At 36.9% G+C, this 18,528-nt stretch overlaps 1 protein-coding gene across 3 annotated transcripts in view; it reads right to left on the bottom strand.

Annotated features, from left to right (window-relative positions):
• Positions 1–918: 918 nt before the first annotated feature.
• The window catches only part of kdm4aa (lysine (K)-specific demethylase 4A, genome duplicate a), a 35,219-nt gene continuing 17,609 nt past the window's right edge, over positions 919–18,528 (bottom strand). For 2 of the 3 annotated variants that reach the window (XM_053497631.1, XM_053497633.1), the window contains exons 12-22: positions 17,375–17,471; positions 17,076–17,257; positions 14,617–14,812; positions 14,169–14,245; positions 13,562–13,617; positions 13,333–13,441; positions 11,325–11,513; positions 9,106–9,276; positions 7,703–7,822; positions 7,001–7,093; positions 919–3,255 (exon numbers count right to left, since the gene is read on the bottom strand). In XM_053497631.1, the coding sequence (XP_053353606.1) occupies positions 3,118–3,255; positions 7,001–7,093; positions 7,703–7,822; positions 9,106–9,276; positions 11,325–11,513; positions 13,333–13,441; positions 13,562–13,617; positions 14,169–14,245; positions 14,617–14,812; positions 17,076–17,257; positions 17,375–17,471 (1,428 nt within the window). In that variant the 3' untranslated portion in view covers positions 919–3,117. The remainder of the gene's footprint in view (positions 3,256–7,000; positions 7,094–7,702; positions 7,823–9,105; positions 9,277–11,324; positions 11,514–13,332; positions 13,442–13,561; positions 13,618–14,168; positions 14,246–14,616; positions 14,813–17,075; positions 17,258–17,374; positions 17,472–18,528) is intronic. The other variant, XM_053497632.1, reaches the window with a different exon arrangement.

The raw sequence follows: 18,528 nt of genomic DNA, 5'->3' as shown, positions 1-18,528 counted from the left end.
TTTGAGTGTCTAAAAGGATGACACTTTAAATACGGTTGCAGCAACCCCAGTGAAGCTGGTGGCTTCACTCATCAGAACATCTGGTTTGATGCTGGTGCAATGGAGGGTCGTGATGTATCAGGGCTTTATGCCCTTCTGTATTTCCTATTTTAGGCTACTTTGACCATATGAGTTTTTTAGTTTGACCATCTCAGTTTGCTCTCAAAGATTGCATATGCAAATAATTAAAGCAAAAAAAAAAAAAAAAGGGGTGTAGTAAGGTCTAAGACCACTGAGCTTGATTCTTCAGCTCCGTGGAACTGTTCATTCTTCTTAAAGTCAGTAAATTTTGCTTAAGATTGTTTTGTTAAATCTATATTATTTTATGAATAAGGGGGGAAATAGATCCACAAGATGAATTAAAATGAACTTCTACTTTTAAAAGCAGAATTGAAAGCAGAATGTTTTAGGATGATAATGCTTGCAGCATGAACCAACAAATAATTAAATCAATAAAAAAAGATAATTACACAAATCAAATTGAAATTATATCACCTGAATACGATCCAATGTACAATTCTGTAACTATATTTTATTTGATGCTGTTGCAAAAATTGATTCTGCTGCCTAAACTGTTTTAACGATGTGAGAAACCACATAAGCAGGTCTATTTGAGATTCATCACATGTCAATCTGATCTGATCTGAGGCAAGGGTGCTACTTAGGCATGCAGTTTATCCCTTTATCCCTTACATGATATCTACTGTACATGAAAACTGTAGTAGTTTTAGTACAAAATGTAAAATCCAATGACAGAAACTTGAGCACTTTTATAAGTTGTTCTGGAAAAGAATGTCTGCTACAGTAAATGCCTACATGTAAAAAGCTCCGGGCTCTAAACCAGATCATTATTCAATAAATATTCATAGAAGAGGTATGTAAGCCCACATCATTTTACTGAAACACATTGATAATCTTTACAAAAGACAGGAACAGAGCCTCAGCTCTTGGTGTGAGTGAGGCTTAAGCTTAAAGAAGCAAGCTGAAAAAATACACTGCCAGTTCATGAAGTCCTTAAATTAACTACATACAATTCTATTTCTCACAGCATATAAACATTAAACACTTATTATAAAACAAAGCAATAAAATAGACTTCTTAATAATAAAAAACATTTGTAATAAGTTCTTTTTAATTATAAGTGGTGATATATGTACTTTAGGTCCCCTCCTGCTGAGTGAAAGGGACAGCTGTTAACTACAGACACACTACAAAATCACATCACAGGCTTTAAAAGGCCTTCATGAGTGAGTGGCTGTTTCAGAAACTTGGCTAGAGGAAACAATTTATTAGGAGTATAGCTTTATTATAGCTTTATTATAAGTGCAAAACTAGCTTCTTTTTTTTAAGCATGGGGATTAGGCATGTTCTGTCTTTGATAGTTTTTAAAATTATACAACATATCATGATATGAAACAGGCAGGTTATTACAATAGACCGCAATTAGGGATATTATAATGTGCTGTCTGATTAGGCAGTATTGGCCTGGCATCATTTCTGCTCCTAATCTTGTATCCTGCCATCTTGCTGGCATCTGTTTAGCTGAAGACAGCATTGTACCGGGCCTTAGAGAGGAGAATCCCACAATTCTGTTTACCAGACCATGGACAGAACTGGCGTCTACAGTCCCCCTGATGCCCTACAAACAAAAGTACCCTTGAGGATCGTATCCAAATATTAATCTTGTTAGCGAGGCTTTTTAAGTAATACTGTTCTATTTAAATAATAACATCTCATTAATGCCAGCGTGTTTAATAAATTATTTTATTAGATACTTCATTTTATAGCATGGTGGTGTCAAACAACCAAGCTAACTATTTAGTTTAACTATTAATTTTTTAGTTTAACTATTTAGTATAACTATTTATTTTAGCTAACCCATGACAAGCAATATTGCTAGTGAAAAGCTTTCAGGCAGCCATTAGCTAACTATATGTTTACGATTTGTCTTCCCAGATCTAACTTGCTTACGAGTACAGCTGGCTAGCTAGTTTTAGTTACCCAGTTTATCATAAAAAAAAATGGAGCAATAGTGTACATAAAGTGGATTTCAGCCCACAGAAGAAGGTTGAATAGTTTAGCAGGGGGACTGTCAGGGCTTTTGCAACAGTTATTTTTTTTGTTTTGGTAATGCAATATATGGTAATAATATTGTGCAGGTGGTGGAGGCATACGATTTAGCATGATATGTGAAATTTAGCATTGAAACATGCCCAACACAGTAAGGATTAAGATTGCCAAAGCTGTAAGTAATTAACATACAACAAGTCTGATTGAACAGCAGTTCAAGGCAGATCTTGAAACGCCTTGTACAGCAGAGCTGGAAAGAACAGAAAAGAAATCCGTGGCATTTTAAAAGAACCTCCCAGCTGGAAAAAAACAAACAAAAAAAAACTTGTCTGCCCTGATGACAGTTCTGTTACAACTCAGAGTTATATTGCAAAGGCTACTTTTAGAAAGCACCAATAGACTGGTAAGAAAGGAAAAACAAACGAACAACAACAAAAAACTTTTCATCTATTATGTTTCAAATAATCTACAATATTCAGGAATGCAGCTGTACAATTTGACAACAGTGTGTATTTAAAAAAAGGAGGTGTTCATGTTGATAAAATGGCAACGTTTCCTCCGTTTTTGATATATATATATATATTTAAAAAAAAGGGCAAGTACTAGCACCCTGAACTCGAAGGGAAAATAAATTAATGCAAACTGAACAAGAGGAGGAAACAATGAGGGTCTATATAAAACTAGTACAAACTCTAATGCTTTCTGGCCAAGGTGTATGCATAAGTGGCTCAATTTCCAGTAAGGATATAAAAACCACATTATGTCCAAAAGGACGTGGCACAAGTGTGTGTTTTAAAAATGCCTTCACTTAAAGCTTTTTAAACATCAGAGTGATGGCAATGCTCATGGAGCGATTAAAACTTAAAAAAAAAAAAAAAAAGCTGATGTGTGTGATGTGTGTGATGCAGTCACACACACACAGAAAGACATATTCTCACTTAATGTGAGATGTGTGGGAGCTTTGCTCAATTAATGCTGGTGCTGTGAGGCAGAAGATGCTGCTGCTGATTACTCCATGATGGTCCGGTAGATGACTGGCTCGATGTAATCGCCTCTGTATCTGGAGTTAATTACACGCTGCCTCTTGCTGTCCTGCAGCTTCTTTTCTCCAAAGATGCCATCGAAACGCATGTCTGATGCCTTCGACTAGACGACGACGCACACACAAGAAGAAAAACAAACACAGAGCAACAACAACAAAAATTTAGTTTCAGCGCTAAGTTTTTGAAACAGGACACACCTGTTGGTATTTGCAACTGACCCCCTTTTTCAGACCTGTGGTTAATCGCTGGTATTTTGTGGTTAAGTGTTGGGGCCTGACCAAGACAAGTTTTACAGTTCCTGCGCAGTCAAAGGGGTCCCAAAGTTTCCAGGTGGTTAGACATTAGGTAATTATATAAGGAAATTATGTTTAAATAATTATGAGTGAAAATCTGTCCTTTTTAACTATATAAAAAGTGAAAGAACAAGTACAGCAAGCTGCTTTGGATCAAGCTTAGCAGGCTTCATATAAAAGATCATAATTTTTGTGCAGAATCTCTCGTTTGAGCAGGACATTCACATCAAAATCTAGTTGAATGAAAATTGGTCCAGGAAGTTCAGTAACATTATTTCTTGATTCCAAAGGTCTGGATAAGCAGTGAACCTGACTGAATGGTGACAGCAGTTACTTTTTAGTTTACTTAATAGTAATTATTAGTGATATTTTTTTAGTCTGCAAAAAGACAATTTAAAGTAGTTATATTTTCTTTCGTTGTATCGTCTCACATTGCCACTTTTGACAAATGCAATAAACGGTGAACAGATAAAACGCATGTTTTGAATTTGAAGCAGGGAGAATAAATGCATATTTCTCTGACCATTCACCTTTAGGCATACTTTTCATGACTTTAAACAATCAACGATTTCGACAAACTGACAATTTCGATAGAGAAGATAAAAAAAAAAGGGTCTGTGAAAACTGTCTGAAATCTTTCTGATCTCATGTTATGGTTATTCATGTAATTACAACCATGGCCAAAAGTTCTGAGAATTACAGAAATATTAATCTCCACAAAGTCTGCTGCTTCAGTATTTTTAGACTTTTTTGTCAAGTGCCATCGTTACCGTCAGTTGGCTTCTTAGCCAAAGGAGGTGTTCTATTTTGCCTTAGAACCCAGCCATGAATAAAGTATGTTTCAAAAACATCCCCCGAAAGCGACTTTTCACGACCATCCAACAATGCCTTTTCTAGCATGATGGAGCACTCTGTCATTAGGAAAAAAGTGACAACTAAGTGGATCGGAGATCAAAACATAAAAATTTTGGGCACATGGCCCATGTACAATTCCCCAGACCTTAATCCCAATGAGAACTTGTGGTCAATCATCAAGAGATGAGTGAACATACAAAAAGTCACAAATTGTAACAAACTCCAAGCATTGATTATGTAAGAATGGGCTGCCATCAGTCAGGATGTGGCCCAGATGTGGATTGACAGCATGCCAGGGCAAACTGCAGAGGCCTTAAAAAGAAGGGGTCAACACTGCACTGCAAATACTGGCTCTCCGCATGTATTTAATGTAATTGTCAATAAGAGCCTTTGACACTTATGAAATGCTTGTAATTATACTTCAGTATGGCATAGTAACATCTAACAAAAAGATCTAAAAACACTGAAGCAGCAGACATTAATATTTGTGTCATTCTTAAAACTTTTGGCCATGGCTGTACTTAAGTCACATGAGAATTAAGTACAGACTTCAAGATGGTTTGTTAACCCTATCCCCACATAAAATACCCAGCCAACGAAGATACAGAGAATTCTCAGTGCTAGTCCCAATGGCAGGGGGAAGAAAAAAAGAATAATAGTGAAAAAAAAAAAGCGCCGGGGGGTGTGGGGTGTGGGGGGTGTTGCTATAATAACTTGAAGGTGGAATGATCTGATGTGAGCATGTTAGGGTTAAGTTCTGTAAATACTCTCCCTTTCTGATCTCATGTTACATTTATTTGTGTAATTGGATAAGTCACAACAGAGAATTAAGTACAGACACCAAGCTGGTTCATGTTTAGAAAACTGAACTATGGCCAGTTTTTTCCGCCATACATGTTTAGCTGATAAACTAAAGGGCTTTTCCAAATGCTCAGGTCAGGCTGCTGAAATGCTTCCTTTTACTGCTCCTTCCAAAATGTAGGGCTTAAGTTAAATGACCCCTAATATAATTAATTTTTAAAAAAGCATCTTATCTTTTACCAAATTACAATTACAGCTGATGAGCTACCAGCTGAACTCAAGGTCAAGCTGTCCCCGAGTTGTCTCCAATTATGGCAAATAACATTATTATTACAAACAAATGGGGAGCATCTATGTACTTCATTAGTATAGGAATCTGCATGTGTCTCATTTCTCACACTAACAACACGCGCACATCAGTTCGAGGCACAAACATGAAAGCCTAAGTTTATAATATGCACATACAAACTGCATTTTAAAATTTGCATGTGGCAGGTATATTTGCTTTTCCCACAAGAAATGAATACGTGCATTCATTTAAGTGTGTAATAAATGTAAACTTTCTGTTCTACAGTGTGATAATAACATGACTGTGTAAAGCGTTCATATTTAATTTTATTAGCTCATAAATAGGTGCAATTTTGGTAAAATCTTGGCAACTTGTTAATAATATTAGCACTCCTGTGTGCGAAGCAGTGAGAGTATGTTGGATTACTGTGTTGTTGGCTCTCAACCTGATCTCACATGGTTAAAATAAAAAATAAAATAAAAAAGACAGTAGACTAGAGCATAAGTAAATTGTCGTAGCCTCAAACAGAGTTAAGGGTTATGTTGTTAATTATGTTGCCAAGCTGCCCTAGAAACAATGAACACAAGATGCTTCTGAAATCAACTACAGCTGAGGTTACTTTAACCCTTTAAGATCAGTCATAGAAAAGCTCAGCCAGAGTGTATCTTATTTTTATATGCTGTAGTGTCAGTTTTATTTAAATGATTGCAATCCTCGCCTCCAAAAAATATATGCAATGAATGCCAACTGTAGTAACCTGCTACAGGACTGGAGAGATACAGAGAATAAAACCCTACTGGATATTAGCTAATGGAGCAATGGAGAAAACACAATTAGGCAAATTTTGCGTGTTTAAGACATTACCAAACACAACAAGCACTGCAGCATGCACACATAACCTAAATCTCAAAGGATTGATGCACGACACATTTTAGTGCTCTGGCTGAAAACGGATGATTGCACAATTTGTGCACACACAATGTTGTGTGATTGTGACGTTACTGCACGCAATAAACGCGAAATCAAGTGCACATAACCCAGATCTCTATGGAATGCACCGTGATGTAGATTCATGCATTTGGTGCACGTGAGTTGCGGTGGAAACGGGGTCACGGGAACAAGATGGAGGTTTTGTTGTCAATGTGGAACAACAAGATTTTGTATCTCAAAAGAATTATTGCCCAATATTGTTTTGTTATATTTAAAATTTTTGTTATGCAAACAGGAAATAAATTGCACAATAAATTTACTGTCTGATGTTAAAAGGTAATTCAAAGTCAGTCTAAGAGGGTCAGGATTTTGAGCTTAATATAATAATGTATATTATATATGTAGCTTATTTTCAGTCTATCTGGGAAGTTCTATTCTGATAAATTGTGGAAAGTTTCCTTGTGGTTAAGCTTGCGTGCCTTTTGCTTGTATGATCTTATCGGTCTTGCTGAGGTCACCTGACAGAGGTGGATAATCTAGTTGTGTGGTGGCTGACAGTGCTACAGTTATTATAAAATAAAATGCCATCTCCCTGATTCACTACCATACAGTATGTCATTAGGAAGAACGTGACTGAGTGATATTCAAATGAGGTTTTCAAAGATAAATGTTCAGCTCACCAGTCTGGATTTCACCCTTTTGGGCAGTTCTTCATCTAAAGTGTAGACATCGTCTCTCTTGGCCGTGAGCTGTGAACCGTCCTCAAACTCCACCTGTGCAAAAGTTAATACTCAATTTTCAGTTGTGCATGATTTTAATCCTTACTTGCTTAAAGGGGCTTCAACAATTATAAATGGGCAAAAATAAGCCACATTACACACAACTTTTTTCTTATAAAAAAATATTTCCTATAAGAATTACTATTTTTTTTTTAATAATACTACTATATTCTCCTAAAATTATTTTTCGAAAATACCTAAAACCCCCTAAGGAGTATTTTAAATAAATGAGTCATGAAGAAAATAAACATATAAATAATATGATTTTTTTTTTGCAATAATCAAGCAACCCTACACCATAGCAACAAAGATGTTGATTTTCACATTGATCTAATTTAACCATATACTGTATTATTATTATTATTATTATTATTACTGCCAATACTACTGATATGTCTGTTAATATTTAAGAAGAGACCTGGCCCTGCATCACAAGCCAGGATAAAGGGTGCATATTCCATACAAATCCAAATAAAGAAGTTCAAAATTTCCATATATACGCTATTTATTCATGAATGTCCTAGTGTTTGTGTATACTATACATGTATGATCACTTTATTCGCGACTATGCCACATGCAGGGCATGCTGGGGTTTTGGCTTACCTGGTACATTTGAATGACATGTGCTGCCACAAATTTGGCTCCATAAATAAGTCCATCTGTCCAACGCACTTGGACGACCTCTCCCAGGGGTGGAGGACCCAGTTGGGCACAATCACGGCCCTATGCGTGTGCCCGCACGCGCGCACGCAGACACACACACACACACACACACACACACACACAAAAAAACTAAATACACTAGACTCATAAATAGCTACTAATACAACAGTTAGTTTCAATTAAGTAATGATACTAATGATAAAAATGAGTGGTTTAACTATGTGCATTATTCAATGTTTCTGGTGTTCAAAGAAGCATTAATTACACTAACTGTTCGTCGCAAGCATCTATTAACATTATGTCATCTCTAACGACACCTTTTGTTCCTCAGTATTTGCTTCCTTCTGAATTGCCTCTGAACCATTCGTGTTGGTTTGACCACAGCTAACAATAGCAACGAAGCTAGCTAGCTCATAACACAACGCTGCATCCCAAATACCTCTCTAACCCCTGATCAAGACACTACTTCATGTGTGGGACAAGGGATTGCACACCCTAGTGCACTAGCTTTTCATTTAATGCTATATGAGATTTAACCTTGAAACCACACAGAATAAGTGGAAATATAAAGTAAATCTTGCAAGAGTCTCAGGACTGTTCACCACCTCTATGGTTTATTCCCCTTTTGGTCACATAGTACTGGTAAGGATTAAAAAATTATTTTACACATACAGAAACTGCAGTTTTAATAAACTAATTAATCAATCAACCGATACATTTTATTGTTACCACTTTTTTTTCTTTTTGCAAACGTAGCTCTATACACAGCTTATTGCAATTTTATACACTTCAGTTCCTGCTACTTTCATCAGCAGTTACATCACCACTAAAGACCAGTGACATAGTTCCTCTGGCAGTCCTACCTGCCCATGCCATTACACTGCCTCCAACATATTTGCCATGTGGTGTGCCTTGGATCATGAGCCCTTCCTTTCCTTCTCTATTCTCTTCTTATCATTCTGCTTCAAGCAAATATTGGCGTTGGCCATAGAAAAGTCTTTCCATAACAACCATCCATTTATTATAAAAAATTAAAAATAAAAATCATATTAGAGAGCAAAAGAAGTAGTGTGAGGAAATCAGCAACGCTAATGTCTGCTTTTAGAATAGTTTTTCTTGTTTCAGTACGTGATAGTGTCATAATGGAGTTCAAAGTGGCAGCTCTGTGCTTGTAATTTAAAATTTAAAAGAGCCACTGTTGCCCTCTTAGCAAGACCCTTAATCACGGACTATTGTGGCTGTAAACTCAGAATATATCCTGCCTTAATTGTAATATACTTTTGGACTTAGGATATATATAATGTGATGCAAAAAAATGTCGGTCCAGGCTCAAGCCCTCTTACCACAATGTCTTCAGGAAAGAGGTTGTCACTAAAGGACCCATCATCAAAGTTGACCTCATAAAATGTCTCTTTAGTCAGCTGCACTACATCACACTGGTAGTAGCGTCCGTTTTTGTGCTTGCAGATTACTCTCTGGCCAGCGCTGATTTCCCTCATGGTCTCCTTTTTCCTCTATTGGAGAAAAAAAAAAAGAAAGAAAGCGTGAGTCATATTTCTCCATGGAATCCAACACCCAGATCACATTTACCCAAGTTAGGACTAGCAGCAGCCCCAAGTCTCCACAGTTAATTGAAAACCATCTACAAACATCAATACACAAAATGCCAGCAGCCTCAAACATTTACTGAGAAAACTGACAATATCTAAAAGAATGTTTGTTAATGTACAGACTGTGTGGTTTTATCCAAGTTTGATGCAGAGCATTTGTTTGGCATGGGAATAAATTGATAAACTAACTATTTGGCCTTAGACAGAAATGAGTGGGATGTTTAGATTTAAAATCAAACTTATTTATATAATATAGTTTTTGTAATTTTATTATACCCATTTTTTACTATATTTACACTTGATAATCTATCAGCTTGAACAGAAATGAACCCCTGCACTTTCGCTGTTCATCTCCCATGTAACTGAATCAGAGCAAAACAAGCTCTGCTTATAGGAGCAAGCCATCTAATGTTGCAAGTGCATGTGTTATTTATGCTGAGTGAGTACTGTATGCTAGGGTTTGGTTTCACAGTAAGGCTACTATTTCAAGCTATCGTCAATGATAAACTGTTATAAATAAACATAATTATGAGCGACAAAGTATCTCTGCATCATCAGTTTATACTAGTCTCATTAGAAATAGAACTCATATGAATTCACTAGTTACTTGTGTGTGAAAATAGAGAACTATGTTTTCTCTGTGTGCATCTAAGTTTCCTGCTGATTCTCTGGTTTCTTTTGACCTGCCAGAAACAGTCTAGTAGGTGGACTGGCTGTGCTTGGCTGTTAATGAGTGTCTGAATGTGTGCATGGTGCCTTGCGATGGACTGGCGGTCCAGTCAGGCTCACTGTACAGTCTGTTTTTACCAAAACAAATAAAGTTTACTAAACACACAGGAAAATTATTAACACCTACTGGAAACTCGTTACTGTTCAGAAGTGTACCATGGCACGATATACCACTAACTGTGGCTGTTCTAAACATGAATCATTTGACATGAATAATCTTGGTTAAACTTCACCCTCACAGCATGCATGCTACATTTTATACTACTTGTGCAGCCTGAGATATAATGAGCTGTGTGTGTCAGGTAACACCAGTCTTACAGCCATTTGTCTTTTAATTCTGTGTTTTTTCTAACAGAAGTAAATCATCTGATTATATTAGGTCTTGGTATTAGGCAACATCAGACAACCATAAACAACATATAACTTTTTTTTTTACTGTGCCATTATTTATTTAACAAAATGAAACCAAAAAGAAAAATACATGTGGGCAATACTATGTACCCTCTTACTGCTTCTACAATATTTAAGAGGGTAAGTTGCAGCTCAACTGATTAACTAATCAGCAGCAGGTGTGCAGACCTATATTAAGGCAGAAGTTTTGGCAGTTTGCTAATCTGGAACATTCAGGTGTGTGTTTACACAAAACCAAGAGAGAAAGACTCAAGCAATGGTCTTAGAGAGGCAATTGTTGCTGGACATCAATCTGGAAAGGTTTATAAAACCATTTCCAAACAATCTGGAGTTTAAATTTCTACAGTGACAAGTATTATTCATACATATAAACACTTTCTGGACCATAAAGCGTATTAAAGAAATGCCTAAAGTAAGATGATGCATAGGAGACCACTGTTTAGCATCATTTAGCGTCACATGTTATTACAATTAGCCTTGTTACTGACATAACTTGGTACATCCTATTGCTGCCCTTGTGTAATAATGTACTTTGAAACTGAAATGTCAAAATTGAAATTATAATATATATTGTGACGCCTACTTCACATTAGAAAAAATACATGGAAAAATAAAATATACATAATAAACAACAAAAAAAATGCAGAAATGCACACATTGCATTAAATAAATATAGCTTTTTCTCTAATTTATCGAACCTATGGTCCAAAAAACAGTAATTTAGTTACTTAGCGACGTCTAAGAAAGAACAATAATCATTTTTACTTTTGATTAGACAATGAGAATAAAAGGTACTACTCTTTAATTTGTACCTCTGACTGGACAGGACCTTTGTGACGGCAGCAGGTGACATGGACGATGAAAGGCCATTCATCTGGGTGCATAAGGACACCTGCAGCTTGGGCACAGGTAGGGTGGTACGAGGTGGGGCAGCGGCCATGTGAACACTGCACGCAGCATCCCATCGTCTTCTTCATCCGCCTTTTACAGTAGTAACATTTCTGTAAAACACACAGCCTCAATGAGTGACACAGTTTTGCCGTCACATGACAGAAAAATTTAGGTGAACTTCATGCAGAGCATTAGTGTTTAAAATTCGAGAAATTCCCTGCTTGCTTCAATGTAATTATGAAATCTTATGAAATGTTTCCTTTTGAGTCCAGACACGAGTGCCTTTATTCTCAGTCAGAAAAAAAAAAATCCTTAAGGAGGAGCTAGGAGCAGCCAACTCACCCTTGGTTTGAGCTGTGAATCACAAGTGATATAATCAGAAAGATATTAATCCCATAAGAGCCGATGGTGACACAGGCATCACAAACCTTTTAAATATACTGGAAGGTTTTTTTATCCTTAACTTATGAAGTCTCTAAGTGACATCTAATAACCCATGATATCATTACCAAAACGCGGGTGTTCCTGGGTAGCACATGTGACAGACCCAGCTTGTGTTTATTGGTTACTGAATAAAAGTTTCATCTTTTTTAGCAATACTTATCATAACATTAAAATAAATATTATATGAATAAACTATAAAATTTATATTTAAGCTGTTTTGACTGCATTCATTCAACAAACTGCTATAAAACAAATTACCTAAAATTGCGTCCATGTGACCATGAAATCCATGTGACGTCTTACAACATATGTTCCGTGTGGTCTGTTGCTGTGTTTGTAAGTCGGATTCGTTCATAAGTCAGACAGTGTCTTATACACCTTTGACACAAATATACAATGTGAAGCATAAAAAAGTCAAACACATGTTTGGTGTTTTGGTTCTGCATTATATTCTCGCGAGACTGCGCCTCGAAATCGCGAAGGTAAGCCCAGTGATGTAGCTAAGTCAGCTGACCTCTTTTAAAGCGAACCCGAAAAGAGGTCGGGGGAAGATAACTATACAGTACATGGTGTTTACTGCGTGCTTAACCAGAAGCCATTTTTTCTCAGAACTGTACCCGACTGTGAATTCTGTCTCGCTGAGAATTTTTTCAAAATTAGGATTATTCACCATCAAAACAACTTTACAGGACAGCCATTTTCTGTCATTGTGCTCCCGGACTAATTCAATGAAACTGGTGAGACTGACTCATTTTTCCTGCATCCCCACACGCACACACATACAATATACCAAACAATGGACATTTTATACATTCACTTACTCACTGAAAATTTTATATATAATTGTAAATATTAGTATCTGGCGCACTGCAGTGCCTTTTTTTTATATAATACACTTGAGCTACTCCCGCAAACTGTTTACATCCACAAATGTTCGTAGGACCACAGTCCATTCGTATCTGCGGAACTTCGTAATTTGGATACTCAACTTACTGTACATACATTTTAATATACAAATTATATTTTACTGAGTCACTGACATAATACAGTGTCATTATTACTACAGCATTTAGATTTTGGAAATCCATCTATATCCCCACTCACTTCTTGTACCTAAGACAAGAAATGTCTCATCGCTTAATGTCCATAAAATGTTCAGTGAAGAAAAATTGTGATTTGGACATCTTTGAACATCATAATCTTTCTGCTTATCACTATCTTTCATATTTGCATAGAAGTATAAATGTTGAAAGATAAATAAAAAAAATAATATAAAATTGACAGCATACAAGCAATAATTTTTTTTTATTACTTAATAAATAATGTAGATTTGTAGTATTAGTAGTGCTTCTGTTTTTAACTAGGAAAATAAATTACTGAGAAAGGAAAAATGCAGATTTTTGTATTGTATGAGCTACATTTGCAAAACACTGGCTTTACAGTACAGAGGAAATGCTCTCTGGGACCTTTAAAAACATTTTTTACCAGCTTAAATCTCTGAAAGGGAATGTCACTGAGATCCACTGGAGATCTCTCTGTGATGTTCACGAAGCGAGCCTCTAACACTGCCACAGCACACAGCACATGTACCCACCTGCAAAATTAAACACAGAACATGCCACAATCTTACATATTTAAGTATGATGGCTAAGATAGAAAGTAGCTCATCAGTATTGGTCCTGGGCTTTTGGTTAGTATAAAAGACAATACTTACTTGTCATTGTTGGCTCTGTGTAAGGCTCCACCTCTTAACGAGCACAGACAACAACTCTGTAAAATCGAGACACACACCAAAATGAGACATCCGCTGACCTTTTTAATGACTTGCTGAGGTAGAGACAATGTACTAAAATTTATGCTTAATTTTAAAAAGCAGCAATAAACAGCTATACTAAAACCATACAGTTGGAGAAGTGTCTGATGTGAAAAATTGTCTTCCCATGATAAAGTTTCTCTGTACAGTTGGAAACACCCAAAACAGGAATTTAGGTTGGGAGGACGCTGTTCCATGTTGACGTCATGGTGCAGTCACTTTTACTCATTATTACAACACTGGCTTATATAGCTCATTTGGGTCAGTTTTTGAATTCAAATTTGGTGTAGAAGTTTGTAACAAATTTTTACTACAGAACTTCCTTCAGGCTGGTGAGTAATAGCAGTTACGGCTGGTCAATGATTCAACCAAAGTACAGTAGAGCTCAAGTCAAGGGCACGCTTTAAAAAAAAAACAAAACAAAAAAAAAAACAACGGAATTTGCTGTTGCAGTTATTTATAGCCATTTGTAAAAATACAGAAACAATGAAATATCACACACACTGACCTCTGTGTGGGCATTGGCTCTACATCGGGCACATTTCCAGTCTTTTGTGACTCGCTCAGGGGAAACGCCATAGCAACCTAATAAAGCACACACACAGGCTTTAAAGAGAGCCTTTAAGGCTGTCAATTTCTGTATGTCTTTTGACAAACATTTATTAGTTACTTGTCCTACATGTCATGTTAAATGCCATACTGGGTGCATAACATAGTGGTTTGTAGTTCTACAAAGCATATAAATACTTTCTAAACTACACACCAGAATATACCCTCTAAAATCGCTATTCTCACATCACTTTAAAAAACTTTACTTTGGGCTTGTTGGTACAATTAAACAACAGTTAGTTCTGACTGAGTCATTTGATTGGATATTCATCACAACAGCACTCCTTGTCATGTGATATTGCTTAAGTATAAGCTCGTAAATATGTATATGTATAATTGTTACTCACTTGCATGCACACGCACACAACACTGGGAGCAGCTGATGAGCAGGCTGGTTCCATCCTGCTCCAAATGAGGAGTGGATAGATGAAGGTCAGTGGACTCTTCAGTGGTTGTGGTGAAACATATCTCAGGAATCAGTGGCTTTGTCCTCATCTGACGTCCAACATGAACTGAAGTCTGCTCACAGTCAGCCTCTTCAGACTAGACAAGACAAAGGTGGATTAATATTTATATCTGTCCATACATCCTCTGTTATACAGTCCACATACAGTGGGGGAAATAAGTATTTGATTCCCTACAGATTTTATAAGTTTGCCCACTTACAAAGAAATGAAGGGTCTATAATTTATCATAGGTTTATGGTAAAGGATTGAGACAGAATATCAACCAAAAATCCAGAAAAAGTATGATACAAATGTTATGAAATAAGTTGCATTTCAATGAGGGAAATAAGTATTTAGAAGAATACCCTTGCTGGAAAGCACAGTGGGAAGATGTTTCCTGTAGTTGTTTACCAGATTTGCACACATCTTGGGATGCATTTTGATCCACTATCCTTTACAGATTTTCTCTAAATGTTTAAGGTTTCTTACCTGTTGATTGGCAACTCGAAGTTACAGCTCTCTCCATGAATTTTCTATTGGATAGATTCTGAAGACTGGCTAGACCACTCCATGACCTTAATGTGCTTATTCTTAAGCCACTCCTTAGTTGCCTTGGCAGTATGTTTGGGTCATTTTCATGCTGGAAGACCCATTCACAACCCATCTTCAGGAGGTTCTCACATGGCCTCATCCATTGGCCCCTCAGTGCAGCAAAGTCAATCTGTACCTTTAGCGGAGAAACAGCCCCAAAGCATAATGTTTCCAGCTCCGTGCTTGACTGTAGGGACTGTGGTGTTCTGGTGTTTCATAGTCAGCATTTTTCTTTCTCCGAAAAAAAGTCGAGTTGATGACAAAGAGCTCAATTTTGGTCTCATCTGACCACAGCAGTTTATCCCAATCTTTCTCTGTTCATTGGCAAACCTCAGACGGGTCTATACATGTGTCTTCTTGAGGAGGGGAAGCCTTGCTGCGCTGAAAGATTTCAATCCATACAGTTTGGTGACTGTGCTTCCAACTGCCTTGAGACCATTCGCAAGCTCATCCCATGTAGTCCTGGACTGGTCCCTCATTTTTCTCATTATTATTCTTACTCCATGAGGTGAAATCTTGCATATAGGGCCGTTAATGGTTACTTTGTATTTCTTCCCTTTGTAAATAATCGCTCCAGCAGTTGTCTCACCAAGCTATCTGATGGTCTTGTAGCCCATTCCAGCCTTGTGCAGGTCTAAAATCTTGTTCCTGACTTGCTTTGACAGCTCTTTGGTCTTGCTAATGGTGGTGTGGTTTGAATGGAAGATAGACAGGTGGCTTTTATATACATACCACATTGTTGTTAGAAGCACCTTCTTAAATTAATATGTGTACCACAAGAGCACATAAACAGTCTGTGAGAGGCAGAATTATTGTTGGTTGGTAAGGGGATCAAATACTTATTTTCCTCATTGAAATGCAAGTTAATTCATAACATTTGTATCATGTGCTTTTTCTGTATTTTTGGTTGATATTCTGTCTCAATCCTTTACCATAAACCTATGATAATTTTTTTTAGCCCATTCATTTCTTTGTAAGTGGGCAAACTTAAAAAATCTGTAGGGGATCAAATATTTATTTTCCCCACTGTACACACACTCTTATATGGGGTTTTGCAGTAACTACAGTAAGTCCCCTACATACGAACGAGTTCTGTTCTGAGAGCCAGGTGGTATGTCCAGTTTGTTTGTAAATCCACCAAACACTGTCTAGGTAATAGGATACTAACATAATTGGTTATACACAGTATAATACGGTACAGTAATGGCACAGCAGACTTCACAGGTTCCGTGATCTTATCCTTTGAACAGCTGTGGATTCATGTTAAAAGAATGAGCAATGTCTCAATTTCTAATAATTATTTTTACTTTTGTCTCCATGGTTATTGTTTGCTGCTTCCTAACAGTACCAGATTAATCGCAGCTGTTTTTAGGCTTGCTTACGGACATCCTTGACTTGAGTGCTCTATTGTGCTCTATACAATACAGTACTGTACGCTACACCCAAACCACTTGCAGAGGATGCATGATGCATGCCGCGGACGTTGTACTTCAGAGATATGATCCAACATCTGTGATTGAACGTGCAGGGACGGATGTTCGTTTCTTCCAAAGTTCATAACTTTTTCGAATGTTTGTATAAACTGTCAACAATTTTAATGTCTATATCCTAGACAACTTGCATTCTTGATTGGCATGAATGAGTTACTCAGCAATTCTCTGGATTCGGGAAATGTTGCCACTATACCAAATATAGTGCAAATAGAACAGAACATACTGTATGACATTATATGTTCAAGAGGCAAAGGTGTAGTACTGTTAGTTACATACCCTCTGGTGTGTTTGAAAAATCATACAGACGGCACAGTACGGTGGCTGAAGACCCATCTCTCTGTTGTACTCTCTCTCCCGTTGTTCGTTGTGAGGTTTGTTCTGCCATAGCTGGGCCAGAGGCTTAGCCCACAGCTCACCCTCCAAACCATCCTCTTCAATTAAGGTCTGGTCCTGAAGCTCTATAACACAAACACACACACTAACGTAAGCCACATCCTTTTTATACTCTAAAAGCAGATCTCATCTAATCAAATAGATTAACATACATGTCAGCACACTGACATGAAACCCCTCACCCTCATCACTGATGCTGTCCTTTATTAGTGGATGATGCCTGGGCAGCCTCACCAAACTGTTCAGTGCCTCAAAGTCAGAGTCATCTTCTGCCCCCTGCTGGTAAAAAAAACCCACATTAATTTACCATAATAATCTACATCTCGCTTTGCTCCATGTTACCCCATTACATTGTGCACAGCTTCTAACTATAGGTTGAACTTGTTCCTTATTTCCCAATCTACAAATTTGGTTATAAATAAATATTCCTATTAACCTTTTAAGGAATGTCTTAATGCCTTGTCTCATGTGTCATATCTAAATGTACTGCCTCTATTATTAGCCACGGTACACTTTAAGCCTGGTGTTATTTATAATAGTTGTATACAATTTTTTTTAAATTAAAGAATGTGCTGATCAATTTGAGACTGTTTTCACCAACGTCTTCAACTTATCCCTTGCACTTTACTACACCACCCTGCCTAAAGACAGCTACTTATCCCTGTCCCCAAAAATACCTCCACTGATAACCTCCATGATTACAGGTATCTGACAGATTTGTAATCATAAAAGATTGCAAGAGATTGGTGTCAAAACTGCTTACAGGGACGAGTTTCAGATCCTGCCTATGTGGTTTTCTGCAAACAATTTACCAGTAAACACCAAAAAACAAACAAACAAGGAACTCGTCACAGGTGCAGATTACATTGCAGCCCAACACCACAGCTATTGTTAAAAAGACACAGCAGTGTCTTTATTTTGAGACTGATGAGATAATTTTTTTAATTAAAAAAGCCGGTGGCCTTTAACCGCACCAAAGGCAATTAAATAAAATACTATTCCATGTTCACTCAACCCAATACTGTGAATTATCTATACCACTCTGCAGTAAGAGTAAACCTGGCACTTTATCATCACATGCATCCAGTTACTTCAGGGTTTAAATGGGTGACTTGTTTTGGTGATTTATTCACTGTTAAATTGTTTAGGTATCTGCTGTTAATTTGTTTTTAATTATAATTTATTTTATGTAACTATGACACCATCTCAAGGCGCACAACATTTTGCTGTACTTTTGGACAATACACTGACAATACAATATTTTCTATGTTCTATGCGTTTCCATAATCTTCATAATTCTGGATGTTAGTTTAATTCAGCTCAAAATTTAGGAGCA

This window comes from Clarias gariepinus, chromosome 6 (genome assembly GCF_024256425.1).
Source record: "Clarias gariepinus isolate MV-2021 ecotype Netherlands chromosome 6, CGAR_prim_01v2, whole genome shotgun sequence".
NCBI classification, from domain to species: Eukaryota; Metazoa; Chordata; class Actinopteri; order Siluriformes; family Clariidae; genus Clarias; species Clarias gariepinus.
The sequence above is the reverse complement of the archived record's forward strand: the minus strand, read 5'-3'. Positions and strand labels throughout refer to the sequence as shown.